Source organism: Salmo salar, chromosome 19, assembly GCF_965601325.2.
Source record: "Salmo salar chromosome 19, fSalSal1, whole genome shotgun sequence".
Taxonomy (NCBI): domain Eukaryota; kingdom Metazoa; phylum Chordata; class Actinopteri; order Salmoniformes; family Salmonidae; genus Salmo; species Salmo salar.
The window spans coordinates 64866327-64880953 of NC_138309.1; the positions used below are offsets into that span (position 1 = coordinate 64866327).

The 14627-nt window shown below is 41.2% G+C and overlaps 1 protein-coding gene across 1 annotated transcript; it reads right to left on the bottom strand.

Moving 5' to 3' along the window:
• Positions 1-288: 288 nt before the first annotated feature.
• c1ql1l (complement component 1, q subcomponent-like 1-like) lies at positions 289-11263 on the bottom strand. Its single transcript, XM_014159202.3, has 2 exons — positions 10282-11263; positions 289-4605 (listed from the first exon to the last, which is right to left on the bottom strand). The coding sequence occupies exons 1-2, from the start codon at positions 10900-10902 to the stop codon at positions 4426-4428; spliced, it is 801 nt and encodes a 266-aa protein (XP_014014677.1). The 5' UTR covers positions 10903-11263; the 3' UTR covers positions 289-4425.
• Between the last annotated feature and the right edge of the window lie 3364 nt (positions 11264-14627).

Sequence of the window (14627 nt, forward strand, 5' to 3'; positions counted from 1 at the left end):
ATTAGGAAAGGAACGATAGCTTCCCTTTGATTGTGATAGGCAATTATGTCTTTAGTTGTTTGGCATTTAACACAGCTGTAAGCTCCCCTCGCTTTCTCTCTCTCTTTATCTCTCTTTTGATCAGACTCTCGCTGTGCTGTTTTGATATGACTCAATCTCATCCTTCACCTTCTAGAGTGTGAGAATGCCAACAGCCGAGGTCTGCATGGGTTCTTGGAAGTGGAAAGCTGATCGGACGGACCAATTTCTGTAGGAGAGCGTGAATAAAAGGAGTGACATTAACCAAGGGACGTGAGAGGAGAAGCAAAAAAATCCCATTTATTACCAAAAGTCATGAACGATTAAAGCATGAAATAGAAAAAGCACACAAAAATCCCTTCCACTCCCTGCCATCAATTGCATTGTCATTGGCAGACATCTTAGCTGACTTTCATTGGTTTGAAACGGATAACATTGACTAGAAAACAAAATATGCATGCACTATCAGAATCAAGGACTTTTGGTAGATGGATGTGGTGAACATCAAAATGCAAGTACCACTCACTTGTGACATTTTACATCAATATCCTAAATGGCTGTATCATTTATTAGCCTAGGTACCAGTCTATTTGTACTATCATGCCTCTCCATGTCACTCCTTTTCATGCCAAACAAGGAGTTGGCATGATACCACAAACAGATCTGGGAACAGGCAAATCATGTAATAAGGATATTTATATACACTGAGTGTACAAAACATTACATTTCCACGACATAGACTGACCAGGTGAAAGCTATGTTCCCTTATTGATATCACTTGTTAAATCTACTTCAATCAGTGTAGATGAATGGGAGGAGACAGTTTAAAGAATAATTTTTAAGCCTTGAGACAATTGAGAGATGGATTGTGTATGTGTGCCATTCAGAGGGTGAATTTAAGTGCCTTTGAACGGGGGTATGGTAGTAGGTGCCAGGTGCACCGGTTTGAGTGTGTCAAGAACTGCAACGCTGCTGGGTTTTTCACACTCAACAATTTGCTGTGTGTATCAAGAATGGTAGAATGTTCCAACACCCAAGGAACATCCAGCCAACTTGACACAACTGTGGGAAGCATTGGAGTCAACATGGGCCAGCATCCCTGTGGAAGCCTTGACGCCACGTAAAGTCCATGCCCCGATGAATTGAAGCTGTTCTGATGGCAAAAGGGGTTGTGACAAAATATTAGGAAGGTGTTCCTAATGTTTTGTACACTCAGTGTATGTCAAACACAGTGGGGTCCATAATTATTGACACCCTTGATAAAATATGGAAAAAAAGACAGGGTAAAGTAAATAATACAACTACTGAGCTATATTGTGTGCAAAAAAAGGACAATAATATTATTTTATACTAATACAATTGCTCAGAGATTTTGCTTAAAAAGAGCTCATTGGCCACGCACACAAGTGGTGGGTTTGGCGTTTACTCAACAGAAGCATATGCAGAAAAGTACCTTATTCCTACTACTGTAAAATATGGTGGTGGATCTTTGATTTTATGGGGCTAGTTAGCTTTTACTGTTCCTCAGGCCCTTGTTAAGGTCAAAGGCATCATGAACTTTACCAGAGACGAAGGTCAATGAGAGAGTGTCAAATTTGGTCAACAAACATTGAATTGCTAATTTGCTAAGTGAGGCTTATTTGATCGAATAGAAATCAAGTAATGGTTAGGTTATTTACGAATGCACAAAATATAAGTGGACGTGGCATTTCGGCAACTTACCCAAATACGACTTTAAAATCGAAGTTGTGCCTGTTGTCATATAGATAGATAGAGGACTCATCATGGATATAACCTATTTTAGCAAGAACATTGCCATTAAGTTCTTTCACCATTTTAAAGTAGTCAACTGGGTGGGGATTCCTATGAGTGAGCAAGCGGCCAATGAAGAAGAAAGCCTCTGCTGTCACAGATGCTATAATGGCACAGATACAAAGATGAGTCCTCCTTCTAACTCAATGGTCTGTTATTCACACTCATATCTGCCCTGTCATTGGCTAGAATGGTCCCACCTGAGCACGCCTCCTACTGCCTGCCTTCCATCTTTGAGGACATGTATTTCCATTGTTTGAGCGGTCACTAGAATATTTTGTCAACGTAGAAGCAATCTTTGACTTTACCAAGTACCAGGACATTTTAGTCAAAACCCTGTTTGCATCTGCCAGGAGGCTGACACTAGGCTGCAAGTGGATCTTCCAGCAAGACAATAAACTGAAGCACTAATCAAATTCAACGAAATAAATCATTAAAATGTACACAATATCACCATTTTGCATTTGCCATCTCAATCTCCAGACATTTCAGAAAAAGGCTCAGTGTCGTTATCCTCACAAGTGTATTGAGTATTGAAGAGTATTGAAAACAGGCGCGTCAAAGAAATGTTACACCTATCTTTTAGAGATGTTTTTTAGATTACTTGTTAAACAAAATCTCGTTCTCTGAGCAATTGTATAAGTATAAAATAATGTAATTGTCCTCTTTTTTTGGCATACAATATAACTCAGTATTTGTGTTATTTATTTTATACAGTCCTTTTTGCAAATTTTTATCAAGGGTGTCAATAATTATGGACCCCAGTGTATATTGCATGCACTGAGTGTACAAACCATTAGGAACACTTTCCTAATATTGAGTTGCACCCCCTTTTGCCCTCAGAACAGCCTCAGTTCGTTGGGGCATGGATTTACAAGGTGTCGAATGCGTTCTACAGGGATGCTGGCCAATGTTGACTCCAATGCTTTCCACAGTTGTATGAAGTTGGCTGGATGTCCTTTGGATGGTGGACCCTTCTTGATACACATGAGAAACTGTTGAGCGTGAAAACCCCAGCAGCGTTACAGTTCTTGACACTCAAACCAGTGATTCTGGAAACTACTACCATACCTCGTTCAAAGGCACTTAAATATTGTGTCTTGCCCATTCACCCTCTGAATGGCACATATTCACAATCCATGTCTCAATGCTCTCAAGACTTAAAAATCATTCTTTAACCTGTCTCCTCTCTTTCATCTACATTGACTGAAGTGGATTTAAACAGGTGACATCAATAAGGGATCAGAACTTTCACCTGGATTCACCTGGTCTGTCTATGTACACTATAATTTCATTTATATACACACAGGGTTATAAGTGCAGTACAGGCACTGCTCCAATCAGTGTTGGAGTCAATTCGAATTGAAGGCACTCAATTCAGGAAGCGATTTGAATAAACAATTCTAAAACTTAACCACTTATGGAATAAATAGCTTCTACTCTTTAGTTTATTGAGAATTCAGTAAAAATAGAGGCCCTTTTTTCAATTATTGAATGGGAATTTCAGTTTAGTTTCTGTATTGAATGCCTTCAATTTGAATTGACCCGAACCCTGGCTCCAATGGTGTTTGCACACTGATATTTATTGACATAGAAATAAATGAATAATATTTAAAAATGTACTGGGTAATAGTACAAGATCTCTTATTCATCAGACAACACTGGGTTAAAAAAAACTCGGTCAGTTTAATGACACGTGTCTTAATTCCAAAATCGCTCTAACATAAAGAGACACAATGGACCTCAATTTTTGACAACGTGAAAAAGCAATGTTAGTGTCAAAAAATACTATTTGTTTTTACCAATAGTTGTAAGCTAGTAGCATAATTCGCCCAAAATATAAACGTGACTTCCTTACCCTTTAAACAGTCGTTGATTTGGATGATTTGGGTATGAAGTGTAAAACATGCTAATTTGGCAGATATTGACGTGACATTAATTTGACATGGTTTTTGGACAAAAAATACTAAAGGTAGCAATTGGTGACCGCAGCCTGGTAAACATAACCAAAGCATGGATTGCTGTCTCCAAAGACTGCTTACAGGGAAAGGAAAAACATATGTATTTTGTAATTTGGTTGAACTATCCCTTTAATGTGGGTTTACCATGTAACAATACCAGACCAGGGTTTAATTACTATTAGTATCTTTTGAAAAACTTTGAGCATTTGATTGAGACTGTCTTTAGTGACAGATGCACTTTTAAGATTATTCAATTCATTCCACTGTGCCAGGGGAGCTCACGTTTTTGAAGGAAAACAGTACTATTTGAACCCAGGTCTGAACGATGGAGATTATTGATACACAATACAGTCACGTAACCATTGAATTCCAGACATACATTTGAAGTGATGCAGGTTTAGGTTGACAACAGCGCTGCTTTTCTGCAATGTCAAAATGTCACCCTTACATCAGCGTCATAACTGAAAGAACAACCATAAGTGAACCACTATTGTTGATAGACCTCCCTGCATCTTCACAATGATAATAGGCACCCCATTTTAAAAAAGTGTAGCTATATATGGAGAATGAATGAGAGCGAGGAGTGAAAGACAGGAAGTGAATGCCCTGTAAACCATGACCTACGACCCCCTAATCAGTCAGCATAGAGGATGAACCCTGAGAAGGTGCTGTATTTGTTGCTGTTGCCCCCGTGGGCCTTGCCCCCGTCCAGTTTGATGAAGACCTCATCCCCGGCATCCAAATGAAGGATGACACTGTTGCTGGCGTAGTCATAACTCTGGTCCTGGTCTTGGGCTATGGCACTGGCCCTAACCTGAAAAAGATACAGCGCATGTGTAAGAGAGGGGGAAAGAAAGAGAGGGAGTGAAGGAAGGAGAGAGTAGGAGAGAGAGGGGGAAAAGAGAGTGCAGGAGAGAGAGTAGGGGAGAGAGAAAGCAAGATTTTAACAATGACACTAAAACAAATCACATTCAATTGCACAAAAGAAGTCCTGGGTGTATTTAGTTTTGCTGTACTTTACAGGAGTAAAAAAAAAGGTATCCATTGCCAAAAACGAATAACAATGAACGTGCATGTAATTCAAACACCATTTATCAACACACATTTTGAGTCGACGTCGGAATAAAAGTGACACTGTGTGACTTCAAGGCGCTTTTCCAACACTGAAGAACATACAAATAGTTTTTTAAAAAGCTATTAGCTAAGAGTTGGTGTTGCGATAATATCTGCCACACTGTAGCCTAGGCAAGATAACTTCTCTGGACTGTTTTGCACTGTCTAATCCAACTAACCCTCCGGGGGCGACTGTCTTGCTGCCTGTTTCAGAGCGAGGACCAAAACAAAAGCATGGGGTTGTAATTAGTGCTGGCTGAACGAGGACGTAAAAAGCAAAATATCATGAGCCCTGGAGGCTCCTGGGAGATGGCTTGGTCAGAGTGACAGGACGATGACGGATGTCATTGTATGGATGATTGGTGACATGACATGGCTGTACCCTTCCCTCCCTGTCATCAAGAATATAAACACTTGGCAAGATAATCTACTGCAAGGTTCCCCAACTGGCGGCCCATGAGCCGAATTTGTCCCGCGGGTGGTTTTTCTTTGGCCCCTCAAGTTTTCTGAGCAAACAATGATATATGGTTGGACATAAAATACTGTAAAAACGCCAGGAAATCAGCTCCAATTTCTTTTAATTTTGGAAATCTATTTCGAGGTATTCACATACATAATTTTTTATTTATTTTATTTCACCTTTATTTAACCAGGTAGGCAAGTTGAGAACAAGTTCTCATTTACAATTGCGACCTGGCCAAGATAAAGCAAAGCAGTTCGACAACATACAAAAACACAGAGTTACACATGGAGTAAAACAACATACAATCAATGATACAGTAGAAGAAAAAAAAAATAAGACTATATACAATGTGAGCAAATGATGTGAGATAAGGGAGGTAAAGGCAAAAAAATAAAGTAAATAAAGTATAGCAAGAAAAACACTGGAATGGTAGATTTGTAGTTTGAAGAAAGTTCAGAGATAAAATATAAATAATATGGTGCAAAGGAGCAAAATAAATAAAATAAATAAATACAGTAGGGAAGAGGTAGTAGTTTGGGCTAAATTATAATAATAGACGTGAGGCTTGAAATGATTATAATTTAGTCAAATATTATATCTGTTTGGGCTTCTTGAGGTCAATTTGCAGTCTACAAATTATTTGTAATTATGCTCTGGCCCACCGACCACACACTCAAGAAAAAAATTTGCCCACGGCTGAATCTAGTTGATGATCCCTGATATACAGTACTGTATTAGGATAAGGTTTGTGTAATATAAAAGGCTCCTTACAATATTTTCCAAAGGAAGTAAACCTATTGGAGTAGTGGTTAGCAAGTTTGCCTATGGGCTGGGAGACCAAGGTTTGTGATCTGCAAGGGGAATTGCACTGTCTGTCCACTACGATGTATTTATGTTCTTCACAATAATTAATAATCATAAGGACTCTGGCAACAGCAGTAACACATAATTACACAATTAATGATACATTGTAAAAGTATGACAATTACAATACAACTATTGGCCTAGCTATAATAAAAAAATATTATAATAATTTTGTATTTTGGCTCCCGAGTGGCGCAGCGGTCTAAGGCACTGCATCTCAGTGCAAGAGGTGTCACTAGAGTACCTGGTTTGAATCCAGGATGTATTACATCCGGACGTGATTGGGAGTCCCATAGGGCGGTGCACAATTTGCCCTGTGTCGTCTGGGTTTGGCTGGAGTAGGCAGTCATTGTAAATAAAAATTTGTTCTTAATTGACTTGCCTAGTTAAATAAAGGTTTAAATAAAAAGTATGACAATTCCAGAAGAACTATTGGTCTAGCTATATATATGTGCCCTTGAGCAAGGCACTTAACCCTCATGTTTTCCTGTAAATCGCTCTGGATATGAGCGTCCGCTAAATTACTCAAATGTAATGCTAATCTATAATATAAAGTGTGTCCTATAAAGCTTATGGTGGACTGCACCGTCAAGGTTTCCCTCTGTGTCAGTTTCATTTACAATGTCAATGTCTGTGATATGTCTGCGCTCAGAGCAATGAAAACATTATCAAGTAACTTATACAAGCAGTAAAATCAGATTTGAAAACTACACCATGTGGAACAGTGCAGACTGTGAAGAGACACACACATACACAAACACATGCTAACACATGCACTACACACACGTACATATAGATTTTGTGTTGTAGATATGTTGCAATAGTGTGTAATAATGTGTTGTGAAGTGTATAATTGAATTGTATGCAAATTGCCTTAATATTGCTGAATGCCAGGAAACAGATCCATAATAAAATACAAAACACTCATGTTGAACGGGTTGATAGACAACATAACAGTTATGCACACTGGCAATGCATCATTGATTATGGTCTGTTTTCATTGAACTATGTCCAGGGGCTGTATTTTAGGTGTGTGTGTGTGTGTGTGTGTGTGTGTGTGTGTGTGTGTGTGTGTGTGTGTGTGTGTGTGTGTGTGTGTGTGTGTGTGTGTGTGTGTGTGTGTGTGTGTGTGTGTGTGTGTGTGTGTGTGTGTGTGTGTGTATTTATATCCTGTTGACATGTCTCAGGAAGCATCATTCGACGATAATCATGTTCCTACAGCTCTGGGGTGAAGTTTAGGATCAGCTGATCTGGGATCAGCTTCCCCTCCCCTTTAACCATTAATGGGAGAAATGCAACTGACCCAAGATCAGCGTCTAGGGGCAACTTGACTTTATACTCCGTTTTTACAGTACATGTAGATGTAACCGATGTGAAATGGCTAGTTAGTTAGCGGTGGTGCGCGCTAATAGCGTTTCAATCGGTGACGTCACTCGCTCTGAGACCTGAAGTGGTTGTTCCCCTTGCGTTGCAAGGGCCGCGGCTTTTGTGGCGCGATGGGTAACGATGCTTCGTGGGGTGTCAGTTGTTGATGTGTGCAAGGGTCCCTGGTTCGAGCCCAGGTTGGGGCGAAGAGAGGGACGGAACCTACACCTACACAATTTCCCACCGCGGTTTCTCACCGTCTTCTAGTGATTAACGGACCATGCCACTGGCAGCCTATGATCACGACACTCATGTATCTCAATTCATCATATTAGGCACTGAGACCCCCATTAAATTGCAAGTAAATGCGAGGCCCATGTTCAGAATGTAATCCTATCATGGCTGTTCCGATAGGGATGATGAAAGGTGCGAGCAATTTTGTTAGGCTACATTGTATCGTTGTTCCTTCTTCAGAGCTCACTGTTGAGCAAGTTGATACATGGTATCATTTCACTTCACCTTGAGAACCACACGTTTTTCAAGTTTAGCGCTGTATCCACACATTGCTCTGGTGTTCCTACATTTTGTATGATACAATTGGAATCACCTTCACAGTTATTTAATAAATGAACTGTATTTTCTCGAGATTTGTATAAAAAAATGACGTGTAGGCTACATTACATGTCATTTGAGCGCTATACATTTTTTTAAGTGAACTGTTTTGCGTTTTCCTTCATCCTTTTGACCGTCATTATTCAAACACATTGATTCAAATACATTACATTCAATGCATAATCTTATTTTGGAAAAAAACATGCTGATATTTTCTGGCATCTTTGCCGCAATATTGCAATAACTATTTACCAATTGTGGACTAAACTGTTGGCATAAATTCTGCACAGGTTTGTTGCATATTATGATGAGTGTGAATGGGCTAGTTGATATGGTGGGCGCAGTGGACAGCTGGTGGTGCTGAAATAGCAAGGCTCCGCTGCTGTTTTCTTTGCGCTGACTCGCGTAACAGTTCGTGGTCCTGAAACCATATTGGTGAGCACCGTTTTAAGGGTTACCACAGGTTAGTGAAAAGCATGAGCTGGCGCACACCCCAAAATAGTTAGTAGAGGTGCTGGCTAACGGAGCGTAAACTGTACACTATAAATTACTGGGCGCTTATATATGTTATAGATAGCGTGTAGGACTCGCTTTATTTTATATAGTATATGGTTACATCAGGCTAACATCAGTATTATGGGGCCTTCTCCCTATTTTTTAGCTTACAATATGTCAAAGTTGAAGTGCATTGCGGTTGTATTCCCCATTATTGTAATCTTGCGGCTTCCTGGTTTGGCTCCCCTAGTGATTTAACCCACGCACGCTACTGCCTTCAAAACGCAGGACTCACGGTTATTCAAATGACATATTCACTGCAGTTTACAGACTAGAGTTTTGTACTCACTTGAAAACAAAAATACAATTCATCATTGCATTGTTGGATAGGGCGGATACTTGGAGAGTCTGGAGAGCGCACAGAGGGCACCTGTCTTTTGATAATCGGATGATGTTTTTTTTTACTTGCGACTAGATTATCTGCAGTAGGCCTCGTCTACCGTATGTAGGCCCACTTTTTCAAAAAGATATAGCAAAATAGCCTATCTCAAATAACATGTAGCCTACCGGATAACGTGAAGACACCATGTATGAAATGAAGAAGAAAGTCTGAAGTGATGATGAAGACGAACTTTGAGACAAAAAATGATATGCCATCTGTCCTGTAGACTATAAATAATGATCCGCCATTTATACATTTTTGTAAAGCAGGTGGTTAAACGCTGACACCATTTGATTGCGATAATATGCTCTGCCTTCGCTCTTTTTTTACATTTAATTTGTGGAACACTGAAGCGGTTTAAATAACGCGGGAATATTTTTAGGAGAAGGACTGATAATGTTTCTCACTGAATTTGGTCAGGTTGACCTGAATGCATTTACATGGAGCTGGAACACAATGCGAGCTAATCCACCTCTGGAGGTGGTTAGGCAAATCTGCTTACATTCTGAACACGCGCACTGCGCGCATATAGACCTCGCATTAACATGTGTTTCTTGTTATGCGAATACAAATGCGCATACAGCTCGTATTTTTTTATGCAAGTTTTAAATGGGGTGTGAGTGTGCGCACACTTGTGATTATTTCATGTGCATGTCCACATTAATCATCATTTTAATCGTGACTACTGTAACCAGCCCCTCGTGGGGTACAGCGAATGTCTGACACCCTCACACCTACCAGTCTGTTTGAGTTATACTTCCACTCCTTGTCACTCCTTGTCATGGTAAACATATTGTGTACAGGGAATGGAATGTTAGCAAAACAGGTTCTGGATTTCACACTACACTAAGGTTAGGGTCAATTTGAATAGAAGTCAGTCAATGAAGGAAGTTATTTGAATAAAACATTAAAAAGTGGAAAAACATATACTTAAATAAATCGCTTCCCCTTTTCAGTTTATTGAAAAGTCATTGAAAATGGATGCCCTTTTTGCCTCTTTCATGGATGACTGACTTTCGTAATTGTCAGAAGAATCATGTGTGCCACTGTATTTTCAGAGAAAAGAGGGAACAGGCAAGTAAAAAAAAGAGTAGGCCTAAAAGTAAAAGAGTTAAAAGTGTGACAGTGTCACCCACCAGACCGTTCTTCAGCAGGTCCGCCCACATGCTGGTGCCATCCCCTCCCCTCATCAGCACATTGTAGATGAAGAAGTAGGTGCCGGGGATCTTGCACGTGAACTTGCCAAGCGAGCCGTCGTAGTTATCCCCCAGGTTGGTGACCACATCGTCAAACTTCAGGACCTCGTAACCCTCCTGGGGGTTCCGGAGTCCCGCAGAGAAAGCCACCCGTGGCGTGGTGCTGTAGGTGGCTGTGGCGATGGCTCCTTGGCCCCCCAGACCCAGTATCCCCGTCTTCAAAGCATCTCCTCTGTCCCCTGGGGGTCCTTTGGGCCCAGGCGGACCGGGCTCTCCGGGTGGTCCCGGGGGTCCGGGTTTCCCGGGCCGTCCGGGCTTTCCCTGTGGACCGTGGCCACCATAGGTGGGCAGCGGCGGGCCGATGCTGTGGTCAATCAGCTCCTCAGCCTCTGCTTCCGCCTGGAGGCCCGTGGTGGAGGTAGCTTTCCCTGTGCCCCCTGAGTCCAGATAGGGGTCGCACACCATGCGGCAGGTGCCTAGCATCTCAAAGTGGCTGGCGTCGTCTGCGCTCACTGAGCTGACCAGCACGGGGATGAGGACCACCAGCACCAGGACTAGCATGACCCCCACGGCGGCTGCCACCAGGGTCTTCCTCCCAATGCTGAGCCGCGGAAGGGGCTGCGCTGCCAGCGTGGAGCTCTCCGGGGCGGGAATGGTGGCTCCTGGGTAGTGGGCCGCCGTCCACCTGCGAGACCAGGGATGCGCTTAGGATTCCCGGGAGAGACGCAAGACAGCGCGTGAGTGAGAGCGCAGAGGGAGAAGAGGAGTACGAGACTGAACAATTTTGTGGGAAGGGGTAGACAGAGATCAAAATCAGAGGGAGAAGAGAGAGAAGGATGGAGAAAGAGAGACAGAGGAAGACAGATATAAAAAGAAGAGGAAGCAAGAGGAAGAGAAGGAGCAAAATGCACTCACACTCACCGCTGACTCAAATGTATATGACTCAGGGTTGGGGAAAACAAGAGGTGGGGCCTCGTTCCTGGGAGAGAGAGAGAGAGAGAGAGAGAGAGAGAGAGAGAGAGAGAGAGAGAGAGAGAGAGATGAGAATCCTCTATATGTTGCTGAACTGTCACTTTACTGAGTAGCTCTGCGGGTGAAAGACAGAGAGCGAGAGAGAGAGGGAATCTTATTTACTGAGCAGCTTTGGGGGCTTCCCTGAGGTGAGAGGATTGAAAACCACAGACACAATTTTATCTTCCAAACAAACAAAACACCTATTCGTCTGTACATATCTTGGGGTCACTGTGCTTCATTGAAATATAAACTATAACACACTATCACAGATTATTGTGAAATAGACACAAATTACTTATAAAATAATTTATGACAGGCACACCTGTATTACACGATTTTTATCACAAAGCATTTCATGTGTATTAAACTATTTTCTTTCTTCATAACACATTTGTGTACGTTACACAAATTCCAATTTGTTGTGGCTAACATTAGCTAGGCTAGCTAGGTGGCTAATTCTAAGGTTAGGGGTTAAGGTTAGGGTTAGGTTTAGGGGTTAGGATTAGGGGTGAAGGATAGGGTTATGTCTACGGGTTAGGAGTTAGGTTAAGGGGTTGGGGTTGGGGTTAGGGGTTAAGGTTAGGGTTAGGTTTAGGGGTTAGGATTAGGGGTGAAGGATAGGGTTATGTCTACGGGTTAGGAGTTAGGTTAAGGGGTTGGGGTTAGGGTTAGGGGTTAAGGTTAGGTAACATGCAAGCTAAGTAGTTAAAGGGTTAGGGTTGGGGTTAAGGTTACGTTAAAGGGTTAAAGTTAGGTTAAGGTTAAGAGAAGTGTTAGCTAACATGCTAAGTAGTTGCAAAGTAGTGAAAAGTAGTAAGTTGTTGCAAAGTTGCTAATTAGTTATAATGCTAAAGTTGTCCTTGATGAGATTGGAACACGCAACCTTTGGGTTACTAGACTTTCTGTTTTATGCCCACCCATCCTCTACAACCAACCACCATTCTATCATTTCTGTAACCTACTGTCTTTACCTATGATTGAAATGCACTGTATACAAAATTGTGTACTGCACACAAAGAAATACACTTTTCTGTGTGTCTGTCACAAATTTCCAAGAAGCAATGTGTCTATTTCACAATAACCTGTGATACTGGGTTGTAAAAGTCATATAATCTCGGGGGGCAGCAGGAAGTGCATCTGTGTAAATATTAAAGATGCACTATGCAGAAATCACTCCACGAGGTCTTGATCTGTGGTTAGGCTATTAGCTGGCCAAAATTAGGCTACATGAAAAGTGCAATACTATTAATATAACCGTGTGTTAGTGCGGGTTTTCAGTGTATTAATGTCAATCATGAAGCTCATTTGCATTTCCCTTCGGCGCAGGAAAAATTCTCAGCAACAACGGAGTGATCAAATTTAGATCAACATCTGTAGGACTTAACATAAGTTACTGTATCTTTAACTTTTGCATAGGGGTATAGGGGTGCTATTGTGCCAAAAGGAGTAAATGGATCCAAATATTTTCCAGAAACGACTTTGTTGAACAGAAAGGGGTACACCTCCACACACCCACGAGCAAAAGTATATTGTTTGACTAAAACGAAGGATTTGTGTGGTGTTCATTAGATAAGAAATAAAAAAAAGCCAAAATTGGTTGTGAACAATTGACTACCACACTGGATCTTCAACAACATGTCTAGCTTCTTGGCCATTTATTATTAACACGCTCTCCTTCGTGTAAAATGTTTAGTCTGAAGTTTTAAAAAACATGGGCATTTTTATTTTATTTAGTATGATTTTATTTATCCCTATATAGGCTAATTAGACATTGAAGCAATTCCAGCTGGAGGGTGTTTGAGATGTCAGACAGAGCAAAGCCAGCGGAGAGTTACTCAATAATGCTGTCAAAGCCTCCGACGTATAGCCTCATAAATGTGGGGGCATAGCAAAGAGGATTCCTGTTTTTCCTATTGGAACATGACATTATGTTGTAATGGTGTGTGTCTGTGTGTACGTGTGTGTGTGTGTGTGTTGTTATTAATGAGTAAATTACAAAACGTTCAGAGGAAACTGTGATGGTGTTTTGTGTCGCACAGATATTACATTATCAAATGTATCTTATATACAAAAGAGGTCAAGGAGGAAAAGGGTGGTGTCATGGCCTAGTTGACTAAATTCCTTACAGTCACGTTTTGGTTAAATTTATAGACGTTTAAATTCGGCAAAATGTGCTCTCAAACAAGTTGTATATCTTGCTACATTAGACGAGGACTCCCCCTAGTGGTCAAAAGTATACTAGATTAATGTGTGTTACTGCTTGGCTGGAGCAAAGGCCTGCACCCAAAGCGGCTCCCGTAAGGTGAAATGCCCAAACCTGACCTAGGTTCCTGGAAGAGAAACAAACATCACTGCTCACAGACATGCATATAACTTAAGGACAAAAAGAGGGCATCAATATCTTAGGTTTGATATCTTGCCTTCTGATACGTTAGACCATTTATTTTGCCCCAAAATATTGGTATATCACCAAGTATATAAGGGCAAGGGGTCGATTTGGAATGGGCATTAGACAGAATTATTCCGTCTCTCATTGGCAACATTGTCTTCAATTGCAATGTCAGTTCTACTGTGAAATAATGTTTCTCACCCAACCACAGATGTATCTCATACGAGCACAGGGGATATGAAAATGTTTTTTGTGGCTCAAGGAGCATTGTGTCATCAACCGGAGGGTGTTTGAGACACAACAGAGAGCGAGACAGTAAAGCCATGGGACGGTGACTCAATAATGCTGTCATGGCCCCCCCGACAGTATAGCCTCAGACACGTTGGGGAGTAGAGAGGAGGATTCCTCTTTCCCATTGGCAAAGAACAACATAGTCCCTGAGCGAAGGACCTCCCCTTAAAAGATGCCCGAGCTAAACATGATGAGCATGCAGTATAGCTTTGTCTATGGGACAAATTTAATGAGATTGTTTTTTTCCCTTCTTGCATAAAATGGTAACTGCTGGACTTTTTCTGAGGCACCTTTAGGTATGCAATTGATAATTTAATGGTAATAATGCATAATCATGTACAAAATGATGTATAGCAATGTGATAATGCCTCAGACTTTGAATGGGCTCATTCTGTGTGGAAACAGAGCAAGCTGCTAATCCAGACTGAAGAGGCAAATAGAACGACTACGCACACATGAAATGTCTCCTTGTCAATCAATCTTTCCCTAGGTAAGAATTATATGTATTGCAAAATAAAAATACTTCAGCCATTACTTAGAGTCTGCTAGTAGGTCGATACCATAATGTGTCCCAAGAGATAATGTATGTCCA